Below are 24845 nucleotides of genomic sequence, written 5' to 3' on the forward strand. Positions count from 1 at the left end.
CAAAGTGTTTATTAATGCTGATTAATTCTAACAAACAGGACCAAACTACCGTCAGCTTCACCCTGAAACCACACAGCGAATACAGTACTTGGGTTACTTTTGTAATTGTCTTTCATGAAAGTACACACTTGCATCACAGTCTTAAAGTTTCAGACTCGGACACACTCTCAGAGTGACTGACCTTAAGAAATACAAGTTAATCAAAAGTAAAAAAAAACAACTTTTAAGCACTCTTGAATGGTTTTGTTGAAAGAAAACATCCCCACGCCATTTCTGTTTTTATTCAGAACTCAATTAAAAATCAACGTCATTCTTAGTTCGTTTTTTCATTTATTTTCCAATTTACAGCAATTAGAAGTGTAACAAAAACAAAAATGATCATGGTCATAATAAAATTAATTAAAAAATGTACACGCCCTCACACACACAGAGACAACCCACCCTGGTTTATTTCTTTTTTGCGAGGTTCCCCAGAGTCCCCATGTTCAGCTTTGAGGGTCTGGATTCAAGAAGAGACCTCCAAGTAGCCCCTGTCTCCACTGTCTTAACCTAACTGCACCCCTCCTCCAGGGTGGAGTGTGAGTGTGTGATGCGAGGCTAGTGGGAATTAGGGATGTGGGTGGGGGGAGATTTGCAGAACTCATAGCACCTTCTGAAGAGACAGCAACCCAAAGCAAAGATGGAGGTTCAGCCCCAGATGCACCTGAAAGCTAATGTTTTGATCAGCTCAGATTTAAATTCAACATTTTTACTTTGTCATTGTGAGGTAGCTTTAAATAATCTGGACGACTACAATAAAAAAGCAAAACAAATTTCCCTCAAATTTTTAAAGACAAATAGTTTGTTTTCTGGGATGTGAGAACTGGGGCTTCTTCTGATGGGCAGTCAAGGGATACAGGACATAGGAAACATACATCCCCAATGTAACCTCACTTTCCAAAAAAGTGTTGGTGTGCATACAGACGCATATACACACATAATGTGGAAATATATAAAACCATCTGGTTGTTTATAAACACAGACTTTTACAACAATAGAACCAAGGATTTATAATACACAGTAAAGGTTTTACTCCTGCTCATGATGGACAGGCCTGGAGCACCTGGATTTAATTTATTTACTGAGATTGTTTTAGGTCTACATTGATTCAAAATATCTTATTTGTGTGTCAGGAGGGAAACAGAGAGGGAGGTGGAGTAGGACTGGCACAGAGGTTGTGTGGCTGTTTTGTAGTGGAAAGGTGGGCTTGTTTTACTTAAAAAAAGTAAAGCCGTCCAGTCCTACCTCAACTCTGACCATTCAGGTTAGACAATAAATAAGTGACATCAAGTCATGTTTCTGTCCTCCATAACTTGTTCGCTTGGTCCCTCTTTCTCCTGGCTCTGACTCATTCCTGTCAACAGTGGGCCATGGGAAACATGACTGGATCTCAGGAAGCGGGTTGACAGAGAATGCTGGTGTGGTGTACAGATATTGCCGGTGCCCTTCAGTGCTAACATCCAGGGAGTACAACTTGGAGAGCACTTTGTTTGTGAGACAATTTTCTTTTACAATTTCCAGTCTTCTTTATTGTGAAAGTATGTGTGATGTTTCATGGCTGAGTGTTATTTATTTCCTGTTATTTAGGGGGGGGGGCATCATTGTGAGACTCCGCTTTACAAGAAGCAGACTGCGCCTACATCCACTCCAAACTCTTGATCTGCTCCGCCAATGTCCATAGGAGCAATGTCCACGATTGGCAGACGGGAGGTTTTCTGTGTTTTGTATTCGATGACAGTCTTGCCCCACCGGCCTGTATGTTTCTGTTGGTTGAGAGTGGACAAATCTGTTAACGAGGCTCCCAGAAAAGAACGCTACACAAACAGAAAACTGGAAAAGAGATAATTTTTTTCTGAAAGTGTTGTAGCTGTCTGCACTCACCTTGCAGCCATCCTCCAGCGCACTGTATGTGAAACGACTGTTGCCCTCAGCACGGATCTCCACATCGTTGGAGCCCTGCAGCAGCAAAGCCTTCTTCAGGTTGCCTGTTATCTGGTCCATGTAGGCAATGCTGTTCTTGCAGTGATAAGTGATGTTCTGGGATGCTTCAGTGGACAGAAGTCTCAAAAAGGTCAGCTGAACACTGGCAGCGTTGGCAGCAGGGCCGTCCTGAGCATAGCTGAACTGCAGAAGTGGACAACATTCAGAGGCGTTAGTCAGCAGCTGTCATGTTGAGTTTATCATCAAGTTCTTTAGGGCCAGTTTATAGATAAACATGATCACAGGTGACAGATAAGTGCACTTACGTGGAATCCTCCATTCATGGTCTCACCAAACCACACATGCTTGCGGTCCTTGCTCTTGCTGGTCCACCAGTTCTTCTTTGGAACAGTGGTGATGCTCGGGTATACGCAGGTCTCTCCAGTCTCCATGTTACAGAACACCTTGATGGCATCGACTGTGCTGCCGATGTTGGGGTCAACCCAGTAGTTACCTGAAAAGGTAAGAGAAGAGGTTTGTTTCATTCAGCAAAACATGGGCATTCAACTCCTGATTGCATTTGCTAATGAGGATTCTCTGTGAATAGGTTTGGTGGCTGTCTTTGCACCTACCCAAAGATAAAAGCTTTAAACTCTATATTTAATTTATGTCGCTGTTGCATCTGTGGCTTCCCTATAATTTTCCCAGCAAAGGTCTCGACAATATATCATCCTCCAATTTTATTACAATATTGGATCATCAACTATTTTTTAAAAGTGATATCTGTTTTGCGACTGGAAACTTCTGAAATTGCCACTGTTCAACAGGATGTATCAGTGAAACCTATGGAGCAGCATTTGCCATACTAATGCCATGACAAACAACAGGATAGAGTTTATATTAACAACCCCTATCCAGCCTAAGTGCTTTCAGTGTAGTGAGTAGCTGATTTGGCTATGATGTTTTGTGCAGCAATGCTAAGAGTTTGCTGAATCACAAACTTCTATGAACCTAAAAAGAAAAGGTGCCAACAAATGTCAGCCTCAATCAAGCCCAGTCTTACATACCTATAGATGTTAAAGTGAATGAATTTGACATTGGGTAAATTTTCAAACTAAGACATGAGAAGAACATGTCTAGAAACAAATTTAAAGACCTATCTAAAAAAGAAGTAAAACAAAAAACATCAACAAATCTCCAGATTTTATTTCCTTTCTTCATCCTTTTCAACCCCCCACCTCACTTACCACTCTTCCATTCAGGGTGGCACAGTTTTAGATCTCTGCAGGTACGGGCAGGGTTCTTCTGGGAGCCATCAGGGCTTAGCAAGTTCTCAATCTGGCTGTTGAGGGACTTAAGTGTGGAATCAACCTCAACATCGTGTTGTCTCAGGGAGCTGGAGGCCTCATCAGCCCTCATGTACCTAAGAGGATCGGAGGATTTCTCAGTCTGACCCAGACCGGCAAAAGCAGACATGTCGATGCCGGACCCTGGAGGACCAGGAGGACCAGGGGGTCCGGGGTTACCAGGAGGACCCTGTAGGCAGGGGAAATCATGATATGGATAAGGAGCATGTGTGGAATCAGGTGTAGTTAGAAAGCTTTAAAATAGTAAAGTAAAATGGGCCAATGGACATGTTACATACAGCAGGACCAGTTTCTCCAGAGCGTCCACGAGGTCCGGGCGGTCCAATGGGACCAGACTGTCCGTTGGATCCATCTTTGCCAGCAGGTCCAGCTGGTCCTGGTGGTCCCTACAGACATATTGAGTTTTAAATTAAATGTTAAATAATTCGATGTAAAAATAAAACATTTTTACTTCATGTTCAAAGTGTAAAACTATATTAGTTTTTTTAGCTCCGCCAGAAAGTATGAAAACCATCAGATAATGCGATTCAAGTGCAGCAGGAGTTTTCTCTCTATCAGCCTAATCACCTTCAGACCCTTTACCGTATTATGCATTAAGATTATTTGTATGGTGACATTTCCCTTCATTTTTCTTATCATGCACAGTGCTTAGCTAATCTAGAACAGATATTGAAGTCCATTTCCCATCTCAACAAGAGTGGATTCACAATTCATGGTCTCTGTCTGTCTGTCTGTCTGCCTCTTTTCCATGCAGAGAGTAATTACAAAATGCCCCAGCTGCCCATCTTATCACTGCGGTGGGTAATTAAAGCACATGGCCTTTTCCTGTCCCCATCTTCGTCAGGTGATTGGAGAATTACAAAGACTAACCTGTGCCCTTCATTACCCACCACATATCTTGGCTGTTAAAGCTGCAGGCTGAAAACTAAATGAGTTTCTCTTCTCTGTCACCCTTTGCGTTTGCTCAGCTATCTCACCTTAGGACCACTTGGTCCGGCAGGTCCAGCAGCTCCAGCATCTCCTGATTGACCCTGTTAGGACAAGGAGGGACACAGGTTAGATAACAGGTCGGATGCAAAATGATGCTACAGGGATGACATCTGGATTGCTTACAGGAGGTCCAGGAAGACCCTGCAGACCAGTGAAGCCACGGTGACCCTTCTGTCCCCTCTCTCCAGCTTCACCAGCCTCTCCCTTATCTCCCCGTGGTCCTTGGGGTCCCTGTAAAAGTTTTTTATGCATTGAAATGAATGGCTGCATATATGTAGCACTTTCAATGACAGAACTCAATAGATAAATCTAAAAAAAAAACCCTAATGATCGTTGCAGCTAAAGTTGGTGATACTTACAGCAATTCCTCTAGCGCCAGCGGGCCCAGAAGGTCCTGCAGGTCCTTGAGCACCCTAAAGAAAGAAATACATGTAGGTGCTTAACTTTGAATGAGTGGTGAACACTATGCCTTTGCAGGGAGTCGCTATAGTGTGTACTTACGGCCTCTCCTCTGTCTCCCTGCTTGCCGAGGGGTCCAATAGGTCCGGGAGCACCAGGGGCACCAGGAGCTCCAGGGGCACCAGCAGGACCAGTGTTACCTCGTTCTCCCTACAAGAAGACACAAGGCGATGACTTAGAATAACAAGTTTCTGCCAGCAGTTTATTGTAATTTATTTATTCAGGATTTGTTGGACCAGTTTTACATTTTTACGTCTGGTTGAAATCTCACCTTGACTCCAGCAGCTCCGTCCCTTCCAGGAGGTCCATCTGCTCCAGGGGTACCCTGAGACACAAATACTTATATTGAGAATATGGCATGCATTTGATGAAAAGTGTTTACAATACTTCTATTGAAGGTGCAATCATTGTTTCTACAATCAGACAAGTGGGTACATAACTGATGTCCAGATCATAGTTTCAGCTCCAGTTATAGTTTTCAAAATCATATTTTCATTATTGTTTGCTTCTAACCTCTCTACCGGTCTCTCCAGCAGGTCCGGTAATTCCTGGGGGTCCAACAGGTCCAGGAGGTCCACGGTCACCAGGTGTGCCGGGAGCTCCTTGTTTACCAGGCTCCCCCTAAACATATATGTATCATGATCACATTGTAACAGTAGTGATGTGGTCAGACATATATGTAACATACATACATACATATACAGTAACAGAGGGAGGTAAGCTTAAGTTTATGTTCAGACAAATTCAAGTTCAGTTTGTAGAACTGCCTAAACATACTGGAGCAGTACATTTAGTCACTTACAGAAGGTCCAGGGAGACCAGAAAAGCCTCTCTCTCCACGCTGACCAGGCAAACCAACAATACCACGGGATCCAGCCAGACCCTGAGGACCTGCAGGCCCATCAGAACCCTACAGCATCAGGAAGAAGAAAGTAGTGTCAAGATTTTCTTTATTTTACTGCACTTGTTTAAATGTAAAGACCTTCTAGAGTCAGTAAGGTTGGGCTTGGGTTTCCTGTGAATACTATAGCATGTGACTCAAACCAGCACTAAAGGGTTAGTGTGAAGTGCAAAATCAGACTCACAGGTTTTCCTTCTTCTCCAGGCTCTCCCTTCTCTCCTTGTTGGCCAGGGGGTCCACGAAGCCCAGCATCTCCTTGTCTTCCTGGGGGACCAGCGTCACCACGAGCACCCTTTGGTCCATCTTTACCGGCAGGGCCAGCAGGGCCAGATGCCCCTGGGTTACCCTGTGATGGGAAGTAAGGGAATTCCACAGTGTAAAGTCATAATTACACAAAGACAAATCATTTGAGATGATCATTGATGAAATACTCACATTAGGACCAGGAGGTCCAACTCTTCCAGCAGCACCAGGGAAACCAGTGGCACCCTGATAAAAAGGAAGAGAGGCCAGTAAACATTAACTAATTCAACCCGTTGAGCTGGATGCAGATTGTATCTACTAAATTGGCCAGAAATCTGGGGCTCATCATCGATGACCAACAAAGCTATACGGACCACATCTCCTCAGTCTCTAGGTCATCCGGATTCAGAAAGATCAGACACTACCTCACAGATTATACAACCCAACTCATTGTGCAGGTGCTGCTCATATCTCGTCTTGATTACTGCAACGCTCTGTTAATGGGATTACCGATTTGCACAATCAAACCCTTGCATATAATCCAAAATGCAGTATCACACCACATTTTTAATTAGTCAGAAAGGACTCATGTCACACCACTCTTCAGATCTCTACACTGATTTCTTGTAGCTGCCCGCATCAGGTTGTCTCTTGCCTATAGGGTGGTCAACTCAACAGCTCCTGCCAGTTAACCAATGTCTGGTGGTCCCAGCACCGCACAGAAGACACCAAGCAAAACTCTCAACAATCCTAAAATAATGGAAGGAGATACCAAACTCTGCACGCTCAGCAATCTCACCCTCAAAAACTGCTGAAAACAGAGGACGTCCTTTCTGCTTTTTCTTTCTCATGAAAGGTAAATACTTCTTCTGGCAGGACTTTGCTTTGCTGTTTTCTCCTTGACTCAGATTTGTGCTTGCCCTGTACCTCACTCATAAGTCACTTTGGATAGAAGCGTCTGCTAAAGGAGTCAATGTAAATGTAAAGTAAATGCGGCTGTTATGATGTTGCCAGGGAGAGAGGTTCCTTTTACTGGGGTTTCCCCCAGTAAGTGAGGTGAATCAAAACCTCTTTGGCAGGACTAAGCAATTTGGTGCAACTATCGGTCCTGGACTGAAGCTACAGAGGGTAACTTTTTTCAATATTGTTTTAGTACAGATATGCTCCAAAACATATACTATTGTTTAGACTTGTCGACACCTGTGAAGTCACTCACAGAACAGCACTGGCAGCAGTGCAGAGATGTTCACTTCTAGTTTTTGAGCAACGCTCGCTCCTCCAAGCAATCCAACAATTGGAATGATTTCTGGCTGATTACTAGGGTTTGGTGCTTCTTATTTATGGCAACTTGAGAATGACTGATACCTGAAAGGCTGTACGGAGTGTGATGGATCAAAGCAAACAATAGAAGAGCATAGCAGAGCAGGGAGAGGGAGAGATTGATTAAAGTCTCATGTTGGCATAACCTTGAGTTGCATATTGTAACTTTGAAAGGTGTGGAGGAGATGCAAGGATATTCTGTATTTTTGCATTAGGTTTCAAGTATTATATGATTTATGTTATTTTCTTATGATTGTATTTAGGGGCAAATTCAGCAGTTGCAGCTACTTATGTTACACAAAACTCACTACAGGCATGAGATTTAATCCAAACATAATAAACTGATGTCTGTTTCATTTATAGTAGTTCAGTGATAGTTTTTTAGAGCATTTGTGGCCTTAAGATTAGAGAAGCTTCCATCTGGAAGGTTGCAAGTTCAATCCCCGAGACAAGCAGAATAAAATTGTGCCCCTGAGCAAGGCCCTTAACCTGTCTTGTTGGTTGGAAGTATGGGAGTCTAACTCTATCAGTATTTGAATGTAAATCGCAATGGACTTTTTTCTGTAAATTGGTTTTGTTTAAAGCCTTGACTTGTTCAACTGCCTTCATATTGTGTATGTTTGGTGTAAACATGCAAGTTTGTGTATGCATTAGATTACATGCCTGAAGAATTTAGCACAGTCGTTTAGGGCTGTAAATAATGATTATTTCCACCATCAGGTTAACAGCTGATATTTTTTTCCTTTTTTCAATCAATCGCTTAATGCACAAACTGACAGTAAAAGTGAAAAATGCCTGCTACAATGTTCTTAAGACCAAGTTAATGCCTTCAGACAGCTTGAAAGAATAACAGTGACTTTTTACATTTGTTGCATGTTGCAACAGAGAAGTGACAGTTTACCAATTACCAGTTAACACTTACTTTTTTGACAAATGACTGAAGTGACCTATGACTCAATGAAACATTTATCATCTAATTCTCTATTGATCACAATAGAATTAATTAATTAAGCTCTACATTGCTCCCATATGTGAGGAGCATTACTGAAGCTATTGCACTATAGTGAAATGAATCATTTAATCACTCAAGGTCCAGAACTTTAAAATGCATATATAATATAATGTGTTTACTCTGTTTCTGTATTCTGCTGAAGGACTTCATGTCTCTTCATGTGATAAATTATCAGATACTTACAGGAGCTCCCTGAGCACCACGAGCTCCTTTAGGTCCAGGTACACCAGTAGGTCCCTGATAAAGAGAAACAACAATTAATCATGTTATTATTAAATGGTAAATGGTCTGCACTTATATAGCACTTTTCTACCTATTGGCACTCAAAGCGCTTTACACTGCTTCTTACTCACCCATTCACACTCACAATCACACACACACTCATACTCCGATGGGGGAGCTGTTATGCAGCTGGCCAACACTCACCGGGAGCAACTAAGTTGGGGTTCAGTGTCTTGCTCAAGGACACTTCGACATGTGACCGGAGGAGCCAGGGATTGAAACAACAACTATGAGATTGGTGGACAATCGCTTTACCTTCCTGTGCCACAGTTGCCCCATACAATACAGTTATTTTAAACCACAATAAATACTGTAAAGTTGCACCCATTACTGTCTTAATTTGATCCCGAGTTATGACCTAGAGTAGTGTATATAAATCTGCATTGATGTGAAATACCCACCACAGGTCCAGGGGCCCCAGATGGTCCCTGAGGTCCAGGACTGCCAGCCTCTCCCTTTTGTCCTGCCTCACCAAGCTCTCCCTTGGCACCAGGTTGACCATCTGCACCCTGAATATTTTAATCCAAAAGGTAAAACAGTAGAATTTCAGCGAGTGAATATTAAAAAAAACATGTTTTACAGCATTTCATTTGAAAAAAACATATTTTTAGTTTTGACTTCACTTACAGGAGGTCCTGCAAAGCCGGCAGGGCCAGGAGGACCAAGCTCACCACGGTCACCCTGCACAAAGACAGAGAAAGCTGGTCAGAGAAAGCTTGGGTTGAGAAATAATACCATGTGTTTTTTTGGCTTTTGTTCATGTTGGAAAATATACATCAGACCAACTCTCCCTGTCTGTCCAGGTATATAACAGTCTTGGTGAAAAGAGAAACCTAGCAACCATAAGATTAAATATAGATAAGTAATTACAGAGTGAACAAAATGACAAAAATAGCCATCTTTATCTGATCATAAGCATCATCAACCTCACCTCTTACTGTGTAAGATACTGTTTCTAAGGCCTTAACATCTATTTCTATGTCAAATCTATAAATGATAAATGAACATCTTCCACAGGGATGCAAAGCTTCACTCTGGTCCAGTATAAGTTTTGCAGTCAATAGCAATGTCTCTACACTGAATAAAGTCAGATTGCACTATTGATTTGTGAACAGCAGTATGATATTCTGTCCATGATACAGGACGCAAAATCTATATAAGATCAATATCAAAGGGCCCCACCTCACACAGCACTTTGGGGGTTTAGTGCCTTCTCTAAACTGTACTAGACTGTAAAATCCATATAGATATATGTATGCATGAGACATATATGGCAAAAATAAGATGCTTACAGGAGCACCACGAACACCAGGGGCACCATTGGGTCCAGTAGGTCCAGTCTCACCCTGGATGGGATGAGAGACACAATCCACCAAAGACAGCAAATTAACAAGCACACAATGCTTATGATAAAGTGAACTCACGTACGCACACTTAATTCAAACTCAGTTAATAATTGTAGTACTGCTGTTCTTACCTTAGCACCGTTGGGTCCAGCAGGGCCAGGAGGACCAATGGGACCAGACAAACCCTTAAAAACAAATTGGTGTAACAAATTAGATTAGATAAAATGCTACTCTGTTTGTTTGTTTAACAAATTTTATAACCAACTAAAACTTTATATTGAACTCACTCTAGCACCATCCTTTCCAGGAGCTCCCTCTGGTCCCTTCTGACCATTGTCACCCTGTCAAACAAAGAAGGACACTGCATGTCATCCATACATAAAACTACAATTGTTCTGGAAATGACATTATTTAAGTATGCCATTGTATTGATAAAATGATCAATCAAATAAAAAAAATCTGTTATAACATAATTTAAAAGACTCACTCTGTCACCCTTTGGTCCTGGGATTCCACCAGCTCCCCTTTCGCCAGGCATACCCTGCAGGCCGGGGGGTCCCTGAGGTCCATGAGCACCAGCTGGACCAATGGCTCCCTGAATTAAAATGAAAAGTTATCAATCTAATTTGTTTCAGTATTCTAGACTAGTTTCATATAGAGGAATGATTTTGTGACTTTAATGTTTATTTACTGACAATGGCAAACGAGTCTCATCACACATAGACACATGTTGTTGTAAAGTATGAAACAGGTCCCATTAAAGTGTCATCATTCATCTTGAACATGTCATCTCGAAGAAAATGAGGATCAAAGCTGCAGGTTCATAATGTCCATCAAAGACAACCAGACCAGAAAAGACTTGTCACTCATCTTATCATAAAAAATTTAAAGAATACTCTGACATTTTGAGAAATATATTTACTTAAATATTCCCTTTATTGATAATTTGACATACTGGTGTTTATCAGTTAAATATGATGTCACAGTTAGCAGCCAGTTAGTTTAGCTTAGCGTAAAGACTAAAAGCAGTAGGAAACAGATAATCAGGCTCTGTCAAAATGTAACAGCATTGCCCCAGGATAATCTCTAAAGTTCACCAAATAACATTTTATATCTATCTGGTTTCATTTGTACTAAATCTTCAGTGTAAAAACAACTCCTTGAGGTTGTACAGGGAGTTATATGTGCCAGAAATGTCTTGGATGGGTGCAATGATTTAGTAGGTCTTGTTAAGTGCAGCCTCATTACTATGAGGCTGTCTGGCAACACAAAGTTTCTGCACCTGGCTGACAAATCCTAAGATAAGAAAATATACATAAGCATCATGTTTGTTGTTTTTATTGCTATATAGCAAAAGTCAGTCTCTCTTGACCTGATGAAATGGCCCCATTTTAAAATGATGACTGGTCTTCTGGATTTACAACCACGAACACAGTTGACTCACATTTCCGCACAAAATCTTTCAAGCTGCACACTGGGCATGCTGAATAACGGAAACACCGTTGTATAGTATAGTTAAGAAGATACTCTAGGGTTTTAGACAAGAATTTAAGTTAATACTGTTTTAGGGTAATCTACCAACCTTGGGTCCATCGGTTCCAGGTGTTCCAGGAAGTCCACGAGGTCCCTGAAGACCCTGAGGTCCAGAACCACCCCTCTCACCAGGGAAGCCACGTTCACCCTGTTAGAAAGCCGAAACATGCTGACTAAATAGGAGAAACTGATAATGGAAAACACTGTTCTCATTTATTTATTTATTTATTTATTTATTCTGTAGCACTACAGAACATAAAAATTAAACTTTTTGAGGATATAAACTTGAGGTCTCAACACTGAAACTTACTCTAGGTCCAGCAGCACCAGGAGCTCCACCCTCTCCAGAAACACCCTACAGAGAAGAAATTATTATTTTAGGCTTTGGTATAATTATGCATACAATTGAAAAACATCTGTTAAGTTTTCATTATTAATTTATCACTTTATTTTCTTGTTTGTGACGACAAAGGGTTTATGAACCAATTTGAAAACGTTGGGCAGAAAGTGATGGTTTCCACCCTGAATCAGAGGTTGCACGGGTACAACAAACCACTTGGACGGGACAAAAACTTACCTGGTCTCCAGGTTTTCCAGCCTCTCCTGGGGCACCAGTAGGTCCAGGCAGACCCTGTTCAACAACAGGGATTAGTAAGATTTTGTTGTTGCCTGCTGTGTTTTTGAATAAGTGAGAATGTCTGGTGACTTTCTGTGAGTAACACTGTAATTCCCAAATCCATAAAGAACGTTCCTCTTGTACTTAGCAATATATGTTGGTTTCTGTGTTGGAGATATACTTAGTGGTTTTTCATACAGTTTTCCATGTTTGATGAGAAAATAAACTCACCTGGAAGCCAGGGGGTCCAGGCTGTCCTTGCTCTCCTCTCTCTCCAGCAGGTCCCTATCAGACACCCAAACCCAAGTGATCAGTTGAGGGGAAGGACAAGTGAAAACTCTGCCAAGTGTCATTGGAGTGTAACTGATTTTTAATAATTCGAATTAACATATCCAAAGCATCCAAAATACTCACAGCAGGGCCAGAAGGTCCAGAGGGACCAGTTTCACCATCTTTTCCAGGCAGACCCTATATAGAGAGGAGTACTCAGGTTATGAAAAGTGATCTGGAGACAGAAAATGATAAATCGATGTGTGAGTTTTGGAGGAAGGTGAAATTCTTGTGAATAGCGTGTACTTACTCTCAGGCCAGGACGACCCACAAGACCCTTCTCTCCTGGTTTTCCAGGTTCACCCTATTGAAGAGAAATCACATGAACTGATTAATAGAAAGTTTCTTTTGCCTGGAGTGCAATAAAGTTATTCATCTTAGTGTTATTTGCCTTCTGCTGTACAGGAATGTATTTATATATATATATATATATATATATATATATATATATATATATATATATATATATATATATATATATGTAGTATGTACTGTATATAATCAGGGTTCCATTAGGCTATATGAATTTGTTGTGTGTAATAATGTTCCCACACACATACATTGGCTCCCTTTGGTCCAGGGAATCCCATCACTCCTGGCTGTCCACGGGCTCCCTGTGGACCAGGTGGCCCAGGGCGACCATCCTCACCAGGGGCACCCTGCCAAAGGCACAATGTAAAAATTACCACTAATAAACAGAGTGATATATAAATTATATTTATATACATTAAACCAAGCTCAGCTATATTAGTTCCATAATTCTACATGTAAACAATTACACTAATTTACTGTTTGTAAGACAACAATGTGTGGTATTTATTATGTGATGGGATTACATTTACCAATTGTGATATTTAAAAGCAGACTTTCACCGTAAAAGATTGTGCAATTCCAGCATTGTTTAGCTCAAATGAGCTGTTTTCGTAACTACAGTACGTAGCACTGCTTATGCATTGTGTTACAATTGCTGCTGAGAAGCCATGTTGTAAAGGCTTGTTGATCTAAGGTATAGTTTCTTTTCATGTCAAAGGAAATTTGCCAATCGACTTTTAAAGTTTGTGTTATAAACGCTGAACTACACTACATCATAACAATGGAAGGAAGCATTTTCTAAGGATTTTGCACTGTACTTACAGAGGGGCCACCTTTGCCTTGAGGACCAGCATCTCCAGGACGACCAGTGAGGCCCTATAAAAGCCAACCACATTTTTGGAGATCGTCACCATTATTCCATAAATGAGAAATATGCAATGCACAAAACAGAACTAAATCCCACCGATCTGGATAAAACCTGCCACACTAATTATCCACTGGACTGTAGACTATGCAGACATGTTTGCAACGCTGTTTTAATAGATTCTGGTTACGTAATGAGTAAAGATGCAGAACTCACTCTGGCTCCGGGGAGGCCAGGCTCTCCTGTGCGTCCAGGGTCTCCAGTACCACCTTTAGGACCAGCAGCACCAGGAACACCACGGTCACCAGGGGCACCCTAAAGTTTACAGAAGTACGACCGCTTTAATTGTTAGGAGCCTGTTAAATATTGGTTTGGTAGAAATATAGTTTGCTAGTTTTATGATCCTGCATCTTTCAGCATCTTTCCTGTGCTCCGATGCTTGAGATACAACTTTTTCCTGTAGTAATGGTGTCACGGACCTATACTCAGTTTTGACTCAGGACTCACCTTAGCACCAGCAAGACCATCCTGACCGGGGAAACCACGGTTACCAGGGGCTCCCTGAAAAAATCACAGAAGGAAAAACAACTTTTATTAGGTTGTGCATTTAATAGCAACAACTAATTCATATATCACTTTCAACCAGCTTGTTTAAACATCCTGATAACTTACTCTCTCTCCTGGAGGTCCAATTGGTCCTGCAGCTCCAGGCTCTCCTCTGGCACCTCTCTTTCCTTCTTCACCAGAGGGGCCAGGGGGACCTTGAGGACCAGCAGGCCCCTAGAAAAATTAAGAAAAATGAAGATACCTCAAAATGAAGTACCTCACTATTCTGTAGTCTGACTGTAGCAAATATGGTAAAAAACTAAAAACAAATGAAAACTCAACAACTTACAAGCTCTCCTTTGGGTCCAGCTTCACCTTTGAATCCAGGAACACCAGGGTCTCCCTAGATGTGGCAAGAAAAAACCATAGATACAACATAAATAATAATAATAACACAAACAAGTAACATGGTGTCACAGAGTTTTCCTTTATTTCTTAGTGACTTACAGACTGTCCCTTTGGCCCCAGAGGTCCTGTTGCTCCCTGTGGTCCAGGTGGGCCACGGGGGCCGGGGAATCCAGGAGCACCAGCAATACCAGGACCACCCTTTATGGAAGATGGAAGTATTAAAATATTAGAATCAAATAAAATATCAATACTCTGAATGATAAAATAAGTTGATTCTACAACTCCGAACAGAGAGTGCAGACTTACAGCAGACCCTTTAGCTCCAGGAATACCATCAGTACCAGGATTACCCTATTGACACATGGAATCAAATGGTTGATTAACATCAATTTATTAACAAAACATTTATATATAACAAAGTCAGTGTAAGTGTGACAACAAGTAAATCTATCTTTATCTGGATAAGCAGGATGTCACACAAACCGATGCTCCGGCAGGTCCAGGAGATCCTGGGGTACCAGCCTCTCCACGAGGTCCCTGTGGGCCCTCAGGTCCACGGATACCAGTAGGACCAGCTTCTCCCTGACAAGATACAATGCTTTCATTGTTAACAGGTGGAAAAACACAGATTACACAGATTTAGTTTTTTTTATTTTATGTTCAGTGTTATTTAGAAGGCAAATGTTTAACTGATGTACCATGGCTAGATGTTGAGCAGCCAAACAAAACATAACATATGAGAATCATGACAAGCAAATTTATGTAATTGAATTACACACTTGTGTTGTAAGGACAACAAAAATAATGTGGTTTGCAGAGTAAAGTTCTCAAGTTGTTCACAAACTGTTCATGTTACACCAACCAGGCTTCTATTTCTAAATTTGAATACATAGACACTGCAACAGAGAAACATTAATTTATGATAATTTGGTCTGCACAAACCTTGGTTCCTGGAGATCCTGGGAAACCAGGAGCTCCAGCAGGACCAACAGGTCCCTGTAGACAGAAAAGAAATCTGAGGTTTAGCACCCATGTCTGATAAAACCATATCTTTATTGTTGTGTAATAAAAGTGTATAAAAAACACAAAAAACAAAATTGATTAGTTTAAAAGTGAGAACTATGATTCGTACAGGTGGGCCAGCAGGACCAGGCAAGCCATCATTTCCACGAGCTCCCTAAAGAGTGAAAGGACAGGATGGTTAGCTGTGTCATAATAAAGACCATGGAATTATAATGTTTCAACAGATTCACATTTTACAAAAAAACAGCAAAAACATATTGTTGCTCCGTGGACTGAAGAAGTAGAAGCCTGGAAGTATTAAGCTGATACTCACAGCAGCTCCAGCTCCTCCAGGACGTCCCCTCTCACCAGGCAGACCACGTGGGCCCTAAAACAGAAATAATGACTTATTGGTTGAACAAATGAAGACTTGATTTTACAAACATGTCACTGATATTATCACAAAGATAAAACATAAAACATAAAGGAAAGAAAACAGAGCAGCCATAAATCTGCACTGTAAACTCACCATGGGTCCAGGAGCACCGTTCTCACCAGGGGCACCAGCCTCACCCTTAAAGGAACAGAGATCAGAAACATTATAGAAACAAGTTGGAAAAGCAATAGAAAGACAACAGCAACAAATATTTTGATGTATGATCCAACCTTGGCTCCTGCAGCACCGTCCTCTCCCTTAGCTCCATCCAAACCAGGATGACCCTACAGAAAAACATGAATGCACTGATCAGGACTCACATGTCAATCAGTCCTCAGGTGTGATGAATAAGCAGCTACATTTCTCTGAGCTCTGAACAGTTAGCTCTTTCTCAGTTTTTTCTATATAGCAGAAAGTTTTCACTTTCACTCACTCTGTGTCCTTTGATTCCAGGAAGTCCAGGAGTTCCAGGGAATCCACGAGCTCCCTGAAATAAGCACACAAAAACATTGTTGGAGGAAAATTTCATTCATTTCTATCTTCTCTTGACTTTATCTCTTGGTATAATATGAAGTTATCATCAGCTGCAATTGGTTTGCTTTTAAACATGAAATGATGAATTATTCATGCACCTGAGGCCCTGCAGGTCCACGCTCACCAGGTTTTCCAGGTTTTCCAGACTCACCCTAAAAACAAATGGTAAGTGAAGTAATTAGTGCTTAAATCTGTGATATATGTAGTGAGGCAGCCTTTCATCAGCAGTGCCCCCTGGAGGTTCATAACCCAAACAGTTTAAAGTTTAAATGATTTGACTCAATGGAATAATAGTAAAGAAATAAACAGAGATTGATGTGTCATAAGTTGGAAGACCATAAATAAAACATTTCAGAGAGTGTTTCACTGTGATCATAAACACTATGTTTGCTATGGCACTGGTTTTGTGACTATATGAAGATGAATCCTTGGCACATACATCACTTCCTGGTTTTCCAGAAGGTCCAGGTGGTCCACGGGGTCCCATCGGTCCCTGTTATAAATCATAGAAGATAATGATTACTGACAGTTTTTGATTTGCTCAACATAAAAACAGGTGGTGACAAAAAATGGTAACAGTGCTTTCATAGTCTCCATCTGTCTAACTAAATGTGTAAAATAAATGCAAATTAGTTTGAAATTGATTTTAATCTGCTTTTGATATTATTCATAATCAGCTTTTGTTTCTCTGGCAGCAGGTGCGGTTGGCAAACCCCTGAAGTCTCCTGTTAGACACAGATGCATTCTGGTAGATCTATTAATACTTACAGCTGGACCTGACTCTCCAGTCTCTCCAGGGGGACCTTGGAAACCCTGTGGCCCCTGTAGGTGCAAAATAAAGTTTCAGGAATTTATTCGTTTATACCAACAATTCCTCTGCACATATGTATGACAGCTGTTTGACAAACTCCTCAGTTGTTTCACAATGTAGTGCTGTATAATGTGTGTACTTACAGGAGCTCCAGAAGGTCCAGGGGGACCACGTGGACCCATAGGACCCTGCAAGAGACACAACAGGCATGTAGAGAAACTCAACATTTAGAGCTGTTGAAGATGATGTAGAGTGTAATCTGAACTCAATCCCCTTAAAAGATCATTAGGATCCACTTCTAAGCATGTCTTAAACATATTAGCCTATATGTTTTGAATATGATTCTTTATTTTATACCCTTTTCTTGATCTGATAACAAATTCAGGTGCCACAGCAGCAAATCAAAGTATTTGAAAGTTGTTCGTACTCAAACAAGCTGTTCTTAAAGAAGTTTAAAATTCTGGTTAGCATGAATTTAAAACTTCAGCAAGCAAGAAACAAAATTATCTGAAATCTCTGTGTTGGAGAGGAAACACTAAGCCACAAGGGGGCAGCATTGCAATCATTTCAATCAAGATTGACAATTTTTTTACTAATTATTTTCAGCAGCACTTCCGTGCCCAGCTGAATGTCAGAAATACAAATGATACTGCATTTGGTTCAAAGTCTAAATTACACATAAACACTTCTCGTAAGATGAGCAACTCACCATTGGTCCCTGCATCACACCCATAGAAGCCCCTCCAGCCTTCTCGTCAAAACCTTGAGCCATCTGAGCAGCAAAGTTCTGTAAAAACCCAAATCAGACAGAGACTGATAGTCAGTTTATGTGGTTTATCCCACCAGAGCAAAGTGGGCCATTACACACAACAGCAAGTCATTAACAGTAAAGTACTAACTTTCTTTCCTTTTTCTTATCATAAAACATGAAATACATTTGGGGACAAATTCTGAGCTTTTTCCACATATGGATATGCAAATATTCCTTCCTTCCTTTAGATTCCACAAACAAAGGATGTAGCTATGGTAAAGATACTCATTTCATTGCGATTTTATCATCTATTTATCAAGGAGTCATCTCATATATATTCCTGTATGCTTGTTTATTTAAACAATTTTATTGATGTTGTGTCCAACAACAATAAAACTGTTAAAATTTTGGCGTTACAACCCAAATCTGAGAGAGCAATTGGAGAGTTGGTAAATAATTGTTCAAGAAATCATGTGGACCCTCACCCCTCCAAGCCCTGGTGGTCCAGGTGGGCCAGGGGGCCCGGGATTTCCGGGGATGCCAGGCTCACCATCTCTTCCTCGAGGTCCAGGACTTCCCTAGGTAGAAAGAGAAAGGATTATTTCTTCTGAATCACTTTTCACCAGAAGATTTCAAGTCAGAAATCATCAACAAGACATTTGTGTTCTACTATTTGTGTTCTATAGCGTGGATTGTAGGCCATAACCATCATGTTCCCTTTCTGCAGTATGATTTTCTAAACAACGCAGGAGCCAGTTTTTCTGATTCGTCATTGGCTGTTCTCGTTTATTGCTTGTTTTTTCTATGCGTTTTTTCAAAAATGCAGTTGGAAAAGGAGACTTAATTTTGCAGGATATTCATAACAGTGACAGCTCAGTCATAATAAAGATCAGATCTGTTGTCGCCTTCACATGCCTTTAGTAAATGCTGAGCTCACATTATGGCAATTATACCAAAGCATTTTCTTCAGATGTAGTGAGGTAGGGAGCATTTTATTATTATTTTTTTCTCTCTCACCTTATCACCCTTAGCCCCAATTTCTCCACGTGGTCCTTGCTCACCTGGGGGGCCCTGTGAAAATAGATTTGTCTTAGTAGGAGTCACAGATTAACAAGATTCACAGAGTGTTTAAAACTACTCAGCAAAATTATTTATATTGAACAACCTCATCAAGCATTGCTTGAATAACTGTAGAATAAATATAATCACTGAATAGGATAAAAACTAATATTTACCAAAGGGCCTGGTGGTCCTCTTGGTCCTACAACCTGCACAAGAGAAAAAGAAAGATTATGCCAGGGTTCTTTGGCTGCTTTCATAAATTACTCTGTATTAAAGGTCCAATCTTTCACCCTGTTTCCGGCTGTGCCCATTTTAAAAACATCCTAAATTAGAGGAGAACATTCCATCGTTGTAGGGGGTTGACATCAGGCTAAAACAGTCTGATGGGGATTTCATTTGACAGAATAAGTTTAGCTAAAAACATAACCTCCTCTTAACCTCTGGTTTGGCTGGTTTTGTTCACCTGACATGTGCACTTTCAGCAAAGTTGCTGAGAGGAGCTAAGCGGATTTAACGAGGTTCATTTTGTCGAAGGAATGCAGGATTTTTACTAATTTAATAGAAAGTCCAACGAGACATTGTTGTAGACTGTAGTTAGCCTTTTGTGTTGAGAAGCTGCCAATGATCACATTTCTTTAGGGATAATTAACTCAAGAAATCGGAACAATCAGTAAAGATAACTGGTACCTAATCAAAGTTGTAACAGTTGTATTGTGTAGGACATTATCATTACCAACATGCAGCATAAACCCAAAAAAGGAAAACAGTGTTCAAAGTGATATTATCCAAATACTAACGGTATAAATATTAAGGTTGGACAGCAGTTTTATAAGGAAAGTTTACACTCAGGCCAGTAATGTGTTTGCGTATAAATCAAGTGTTAAGTAGTTCAGACATTACTTTACTGTGATGTACCACAGAGGATTTATACTTACATCTGCAATATCTCCTGGTTCACCTTTCTGACCCTGGTTGATAAAAGTTTAGTGACATTAGTGAAACATCTTACTAAGAAAAAACAACTTTTGGTGTTTTCATATTGTTTGTTGTGAGTGTGCATGGGTGTCAGTGCTTTTCCACAATGCAAAACTGTCTCACCTTAGCACCAATTGTCTCTGATGTTGCAGACAGGTGGATGAAAGGGAAAAAAGAACAATATTAAAAGGGATAAACACTTAGCTGATCTGAAAACTAGTCTGTTATACATAGGAAAGGAAACTATCTAATAATGCTAATAGGTGATCAAATACAATTCACCAAACCCAAAGCACAAGAACCCATCCAAGATTATATTACTGACAAGAGAGGTGAGACAGAAGCAAAGAAGGACATGAATTATGTAGATCACAAAAAGAAAAGTTAACATCTTGTAAGTAGGTAAAATGTCAGTTAGTAACAAGCTTAGCTTATTGGATAAAGCAAGGCAGTCAGTGCCAATAAGTGTTTTAAAGTAGTATACATTGCAAAATTTTTAATGAATGATTTATGTCATATTTATGGGAATTCATTTACAGTATGCGCAAGTGACCTCAAACATAGTCTACATTTGATGGCCTGTGAGATCCATGACACAGCAAGTCTCATTTTTAGTGAAAAAGATGAGGAATTAAGTGAAATTTGGTGAAATGTGTGTAATGGTCAAATGATGCCAAACCAATGTCGCATACTGTTTCTTAAGAAACCACAGCAATACAGTAGTTCTTCACGAGATCTTGAACATTTGACAGGTTCATATATAAACACTAACATGAGGCCCTAGAGATAAAACTTTGTAATTTTGCTCCCTCTCTAAATTAAATCAACCTCTATTTTTATAGGAGATCTCTGAATGTGTTAAAATAAAAATAAAAATGTGTTATAGCTCTATAAGAACATAGTTCATAGCAAACAGTCGCATTTCTACTGTTTCAACTAAGAACCAGATAACACACATCAGAAAGCATCAAGTCCCACATGGAAAAGACCATTGGGACTGAAATGATGCTGATAGTGTTGCTTAGCTGGTCTCTATAAAAACAAAGGATGTAAAGGCTGACTTTAGAACAGGGAACATCAGGTACTGTCTAAGTGAAATGTCATTATTTAAATATCAAGTCATAAAACTAACATGTTTTAAAGCGAGACGATGTATGTAAATTTCACGAAGAGGCTAAAATCAGTCATTACTACAGATCAGGCAGATATTTGGATCCTGAGGCAGTTCCCCATTCAAAAGTGTTGGCCAAGAGGAAGATAAATGCAAGCTAAAAGAGTAATTTATTTATGGGTATGTGAATAAATAAATTACAACCAATGGGGGCACTGGCATCAGCAGGGCAGATGGGACAGCACTCTCCAGATGGGATAGTTGGGTTGTCACACTCTTTGACCTCCTCGCAGATTATCTCATCACACAGAACCGCTCCACTGTCGCACACACAGATACGACACGGCTCTGGCTTCCACACATCCTTATCATTAAACTGCTGGCCGTCCTGAATGCAGCCACCTGCCTCCTCTGGGGTGGCCAGCAGGGGGTGTGCGGCAGGTGGTCAGAGGAGGAAAAGGAAGCAATGGGAAGACAGAGAGATTGGTTCAAGAGACAGTTAGGTAGCGAAAGGTTTTCGAGTTCATACAATAATGAGTGCAGGTGTAGTAAATGTTAGTTGAGTAAGAGGATTTTAAGGGGGGGTCAAAGTGGGGGAGCAAATAAGTGGGAGGAGAAAAAGTAGCATGTTGGTAAAATGGAGGAGGGATTAGTGAGTGAAGATGTAGAAGGAAGAAGTAGAAAAATAAACATTATGCTGTATTAAATTGCACAGTGATTATCATAACATTTGAATGCTTTATAAAGAAGCTTTAATATACAAAAAGTGACATTAAAAAGCACAGAAAAACACAAAATTAAAACAAAAAAGTGTAAAACTACATAATGCCTTGTTGCTTAGAAGCTGACAACCAGGCGCAAAAAAGTAGCCCAACAATGAAGGTTTTAAAAATAACTCATTCATGGGGCAAGAAAATGCTCCAAGTTGGAATATGTTGAATTTTATACCAACACAAAATGAAATGTCCACAGTCGTGTCTGAAGCTCTAATTGAGGCAACTCGTGGCCTGAGTATATTTAACCTCCAGGCCTGCTCTGCTGCTTGTATGAATGAACCTCTCTTATGGGGATACTGTGTCCAATTGACAAGCTGCTGCCTTAAGTAAACAGTGGGTCCTTCTAAATTTCTCCATCTGGGTCCCATAGCTGTGTCAAGTGCCAGTGCAACCACACTAAGGAATTAAGAATGGCTGATTTGTTTAATGTATACAGTTTAGGGTTCAGCCTACTTACACGTATTTGTTTTTTACACCTACGTATGAAATTGATAATTACCACATATATGTTACATAAAATAAAGTTCTTGCTTTTTACTCCAAAACTGTTTCAATTTATTACAATTGGAGAGTTTGTGTAAATGGTCTGCACTTGTATAGCAGTTTTCTACCTATTGGTACTCAAAGTGCTTTACACACTGCTTCTCTTTCACCCATTCACACTCACACACCCTGTTTGTGCTAAGATACAGAGTACTGGAGCAGTAAAGTCCATTTTGCTATAAATGCAGCTTTATGTGCATCATCTGTTGATTCCTACTGTGCACCCTGTCCCACTCTCTTCCTGCTACCCTTTGAGCCTGCTAGTCAGGGCTCAAGCACCATCTGACTTCATCACTTTACATCATGAAAACCCTGAATCTGCTCCCTTCAAACCTTGTGGCTGAAGTTTATTTTACATTTCTTAAGAACTGTTAAGTTCACTTTCGACGTGCCCATAAACTGCTCAACTGCTCTTTTTTTTAATGAGTACTGAATTGTTTGACAGCCTAGACCAAATGCATGTTTCTTCCACGTAATGGTCAAATTAGGCACCAAAAAACATTTAAGGTATCAAGATTTTAATTAAGCTTCTCCAAGTGAAATCTAACACAGCATAATAGCAAACACAACGAAGAGGCTGAGGAGAAGGAATCAGGTGAGGACAAACAGACATTTGTTCATCTGGTCCTCCATCACCCACAGATCCCACACACCTCACCTGTCCTACAGAAAACTATCCACTCACTCGCTTGGAAAGACCACTGATGAGCTCAAGACTCACATCATCTTGACACTCTTCATTTGACATCACATCATTTGTATTTCATTTATTTTCCACTATTATTCTGAAATATGTTCGCAAGTGCAATCAGGACAACAATCCAATGTATTTACAAGTAAAAAGAAAAATCAAGAAAATGAAAAACTGTGCAACTTACGGTCGTCTTCATCTTGACATTTGACCAGGGAAAGTAAAACAACTTGGGATGCTACCAGTAGCAGAACAGTCCTTGAGTCCACAAAGCTGAACATGTCTAAATATCAGACATGCAGGAGCTTGGGGGAGAAGTGAAGGGACGAAGGAGACCAGGCTCTCTGTCAGAGGTGTGTTGAGTGTTTGTTCCCAAAGACTTGTAGGACCATGCAGTCAAACCCTCCAAAATCTAAGTGGAATCCAATGTGGGGCCCCAGCTGGTACTCTGCACCCAGCGTGTCAGGGCAAGCACCACGGTTTTATGTCCACTGTGCCTTGTATGGATCTTCGTATATTCCAAAGGACCAGTCCTTCCCCCAGACCCCCTGTACGGCTGAAACCTGAACCTCATCTCCCTCCCCTCAACCCAGGGGCAACTACTCTCCCAGAGATTTTTTTAAACTCAAGCCCTCCTTCCTTCCCTGACCTCCTGGCCTGGCCAAGAGATGCACCTCCACTTTCACATCAAAAAGAGAACTACAAGTAGCAGAGCAAAGGGCAAGCCCTACACGAAGTAGTCTTAGTGAATCAGGAAATGTCAAACAGTGCGTGAACTTTCATTTTCACTGTTACAATGACCAATATGTAAGTTAATTTAAAAAAAGTGTGTATCCCTGTGAACTACACATAAACACTGAAATTCATATATGTTATGGTGATGTAAAGATACATGATGAAACTGTTTTGTGTTCAATATGTTTAGGGGAAACTGCTGTATATTCTGCTTGTCAAAATAGAAAGTGATTACAGACCAGTTATAGTATTATCTTCATCAGTTATGTTGTTGTGGGTAAGCAAATTTAAAAATTAATGTCTTGAAATGATGGATAATTTCCTGGTCTGTCCAGTTATAGATCACACTCTATAACATAGTTTGAACAAACTAAAGAAAGTATAAGAAAAGCTATCCCCACAAAGCTTAGATTAACATAGGCAGATTAAAGACTTGTCACTTGCTATTAAACTCCAAAGTTATGGGAACTCAACAGTGGGTCAGTGAGTTTGTTTGTTTCAGTCTAGTCTCTTGGATTATAACGTAATCTGCAGACCTTGGGCAACCTCGAAGTGTTGAGTTGACCAATCAACTGTGCAGTTATGCATGTTCGCATTACAGCCAAACTCCCCAAGAGGTTTGTCTGTTTAGACATTAGAGAGAGATTGTGAGATCTAGTTAAAAGAACAATTCTTTTGTGACCCATGAGACATAACTACGTTTTGTTCAACTACCAGTTAAGCATTATGTTGGAGAATAATTCTCCAACAGGTCTGTAATGGGATTTATTTATTTTGTTGACATAAAAGCCAGAGTCATTGTATCTGTTGTAAAGCTGAGTCAGATGAATCTGTCACTCTGTCATTGTGTTATCATGTATGTGGGGAAGACGGGTGAGTGAGCTTCAAAAAGGGGTCTTTGTCATGGGAAGAGGCACAGTAACTCCAGG

General features: G+C 40.5%; 1 protein-coding gene across 2 annotated transcripts; it reads right to left on the minus strand.

The window, feature by feature from the left end:
- Positions 1 to 266: 266 nt before the first annotated feature.
- Positions 267 to 23682, minus strand: LOC137139317 (collagen alpha-1(II) chain-like). 2 transcript variants are annotated; one of them, XM_067526377.1, is made up of 54 exons: positions 23369 to 23682; positions 21376 to 21582; positions 20184 to 20200; positions 20021 to 20053; positions 19259 to 19291; positions 19041 to 19094; positions 18509 to 18601; positions 17982 to 18059; positions 17416 to 17460; positions 17230 to 17283; positions 16901 to 16954; positions 16560 to 16613; positions 16361 to 16414; positions 16158 to 16211; positions 16021 to 16065; positions 15826 to 15879; positions 15622 to 15666; positions 15432 to 15485; positions 14973 to 15071; positions 14796 to 14840; positions 14589 to 14687; positions 14431 to 14484; positions 14208 to 14315; positions 14043 to 14096; positions 13752 to 13850; positions 13493 to 13546; positions 12919 to 13017; positions 12609 to 12662; positions 12443 to 12496; positions 12260 to 12313; positions 11990 to 12043; positions 11723 to 11767; positions 11462 to 11560; positions 10367 to 10474; positions 10167 to 10220; positions 10011 to 10064; positions 9826 to 9879; positions 9161 to 9214; positions 8935 to 9042; positions 8435 to 8488; positions 6112 to 6165; positions 5861 to 6022; positions 5578 to 5685; positions 5289 to 5396; positions 5047 to 5100; positions 4818 to 4925; positions 4676 to 4729; positions 4440 to 4547; positions 4304 to 4357; positions 3605 to 3712; positions 3207 to 3495; positions 2286 to 2473; positions 1921 to 2163; positions 267 to 1802 (listed from the first exon to the last, which is right to left on the minus strand). In XM_067526377.1, exons 1-54 carry the CDS (start codon positions 23460 to 23462, stop codon positions 1656 to 1658), a joined length of 4464 nt encoding a protein of 1487 aa, XP_067382478.1. In that variant the 5' UTR covers positions 23463 to 23682; the 3' UTR covers positions 267 to 1655. The 2 variants fall into 2 exon arrangements, with proteins under 2 accessions (XP_067382478.1, XP_067382479.1); XM_067526378.1 differs by lacking the exon at positions 21376 to 21582.
- Positions 23683 to 24845: the final 1163 nt, after the last annotated feature.

This window comes from Channa argus, chromosome 13, assembly GCF_033026475.1.
Source record: "Channa argus isolate prfri chromosome 13, Channa argus male v1.0, whole genome shotgun sequence".
NCBI lineage: Eukaryota > Metazoa > Chordata > Actinopteri > Anabantiformes > Channidae > Channa > Channa argus.

Bases quoted from the DNA above. Each gene is read 5' to 3' on its own strand.
- LOC137139317 (XM_067526377.1), bottom strand. From the start codon at position 23,462: ATGTTCAGCTTTGTGGACTCAAGGACTGTTCTGCTACTGGTAGCATCC. The intron at 12,044-12,259 runs GTGAGTTTATTT...GTTGTTGAACAG, and splicing joins CTGGACCCCCTGGCTTCCAG to GGTCTGCCTGGACCTACTGG. The intron at 2,474-3,206 runs GTAAGTGAGGTG...TTACCTTTTCAG, and splicing joins CCACCCTGAATGGAAGAGTG to GTAACTACTGGGTTGACCCC.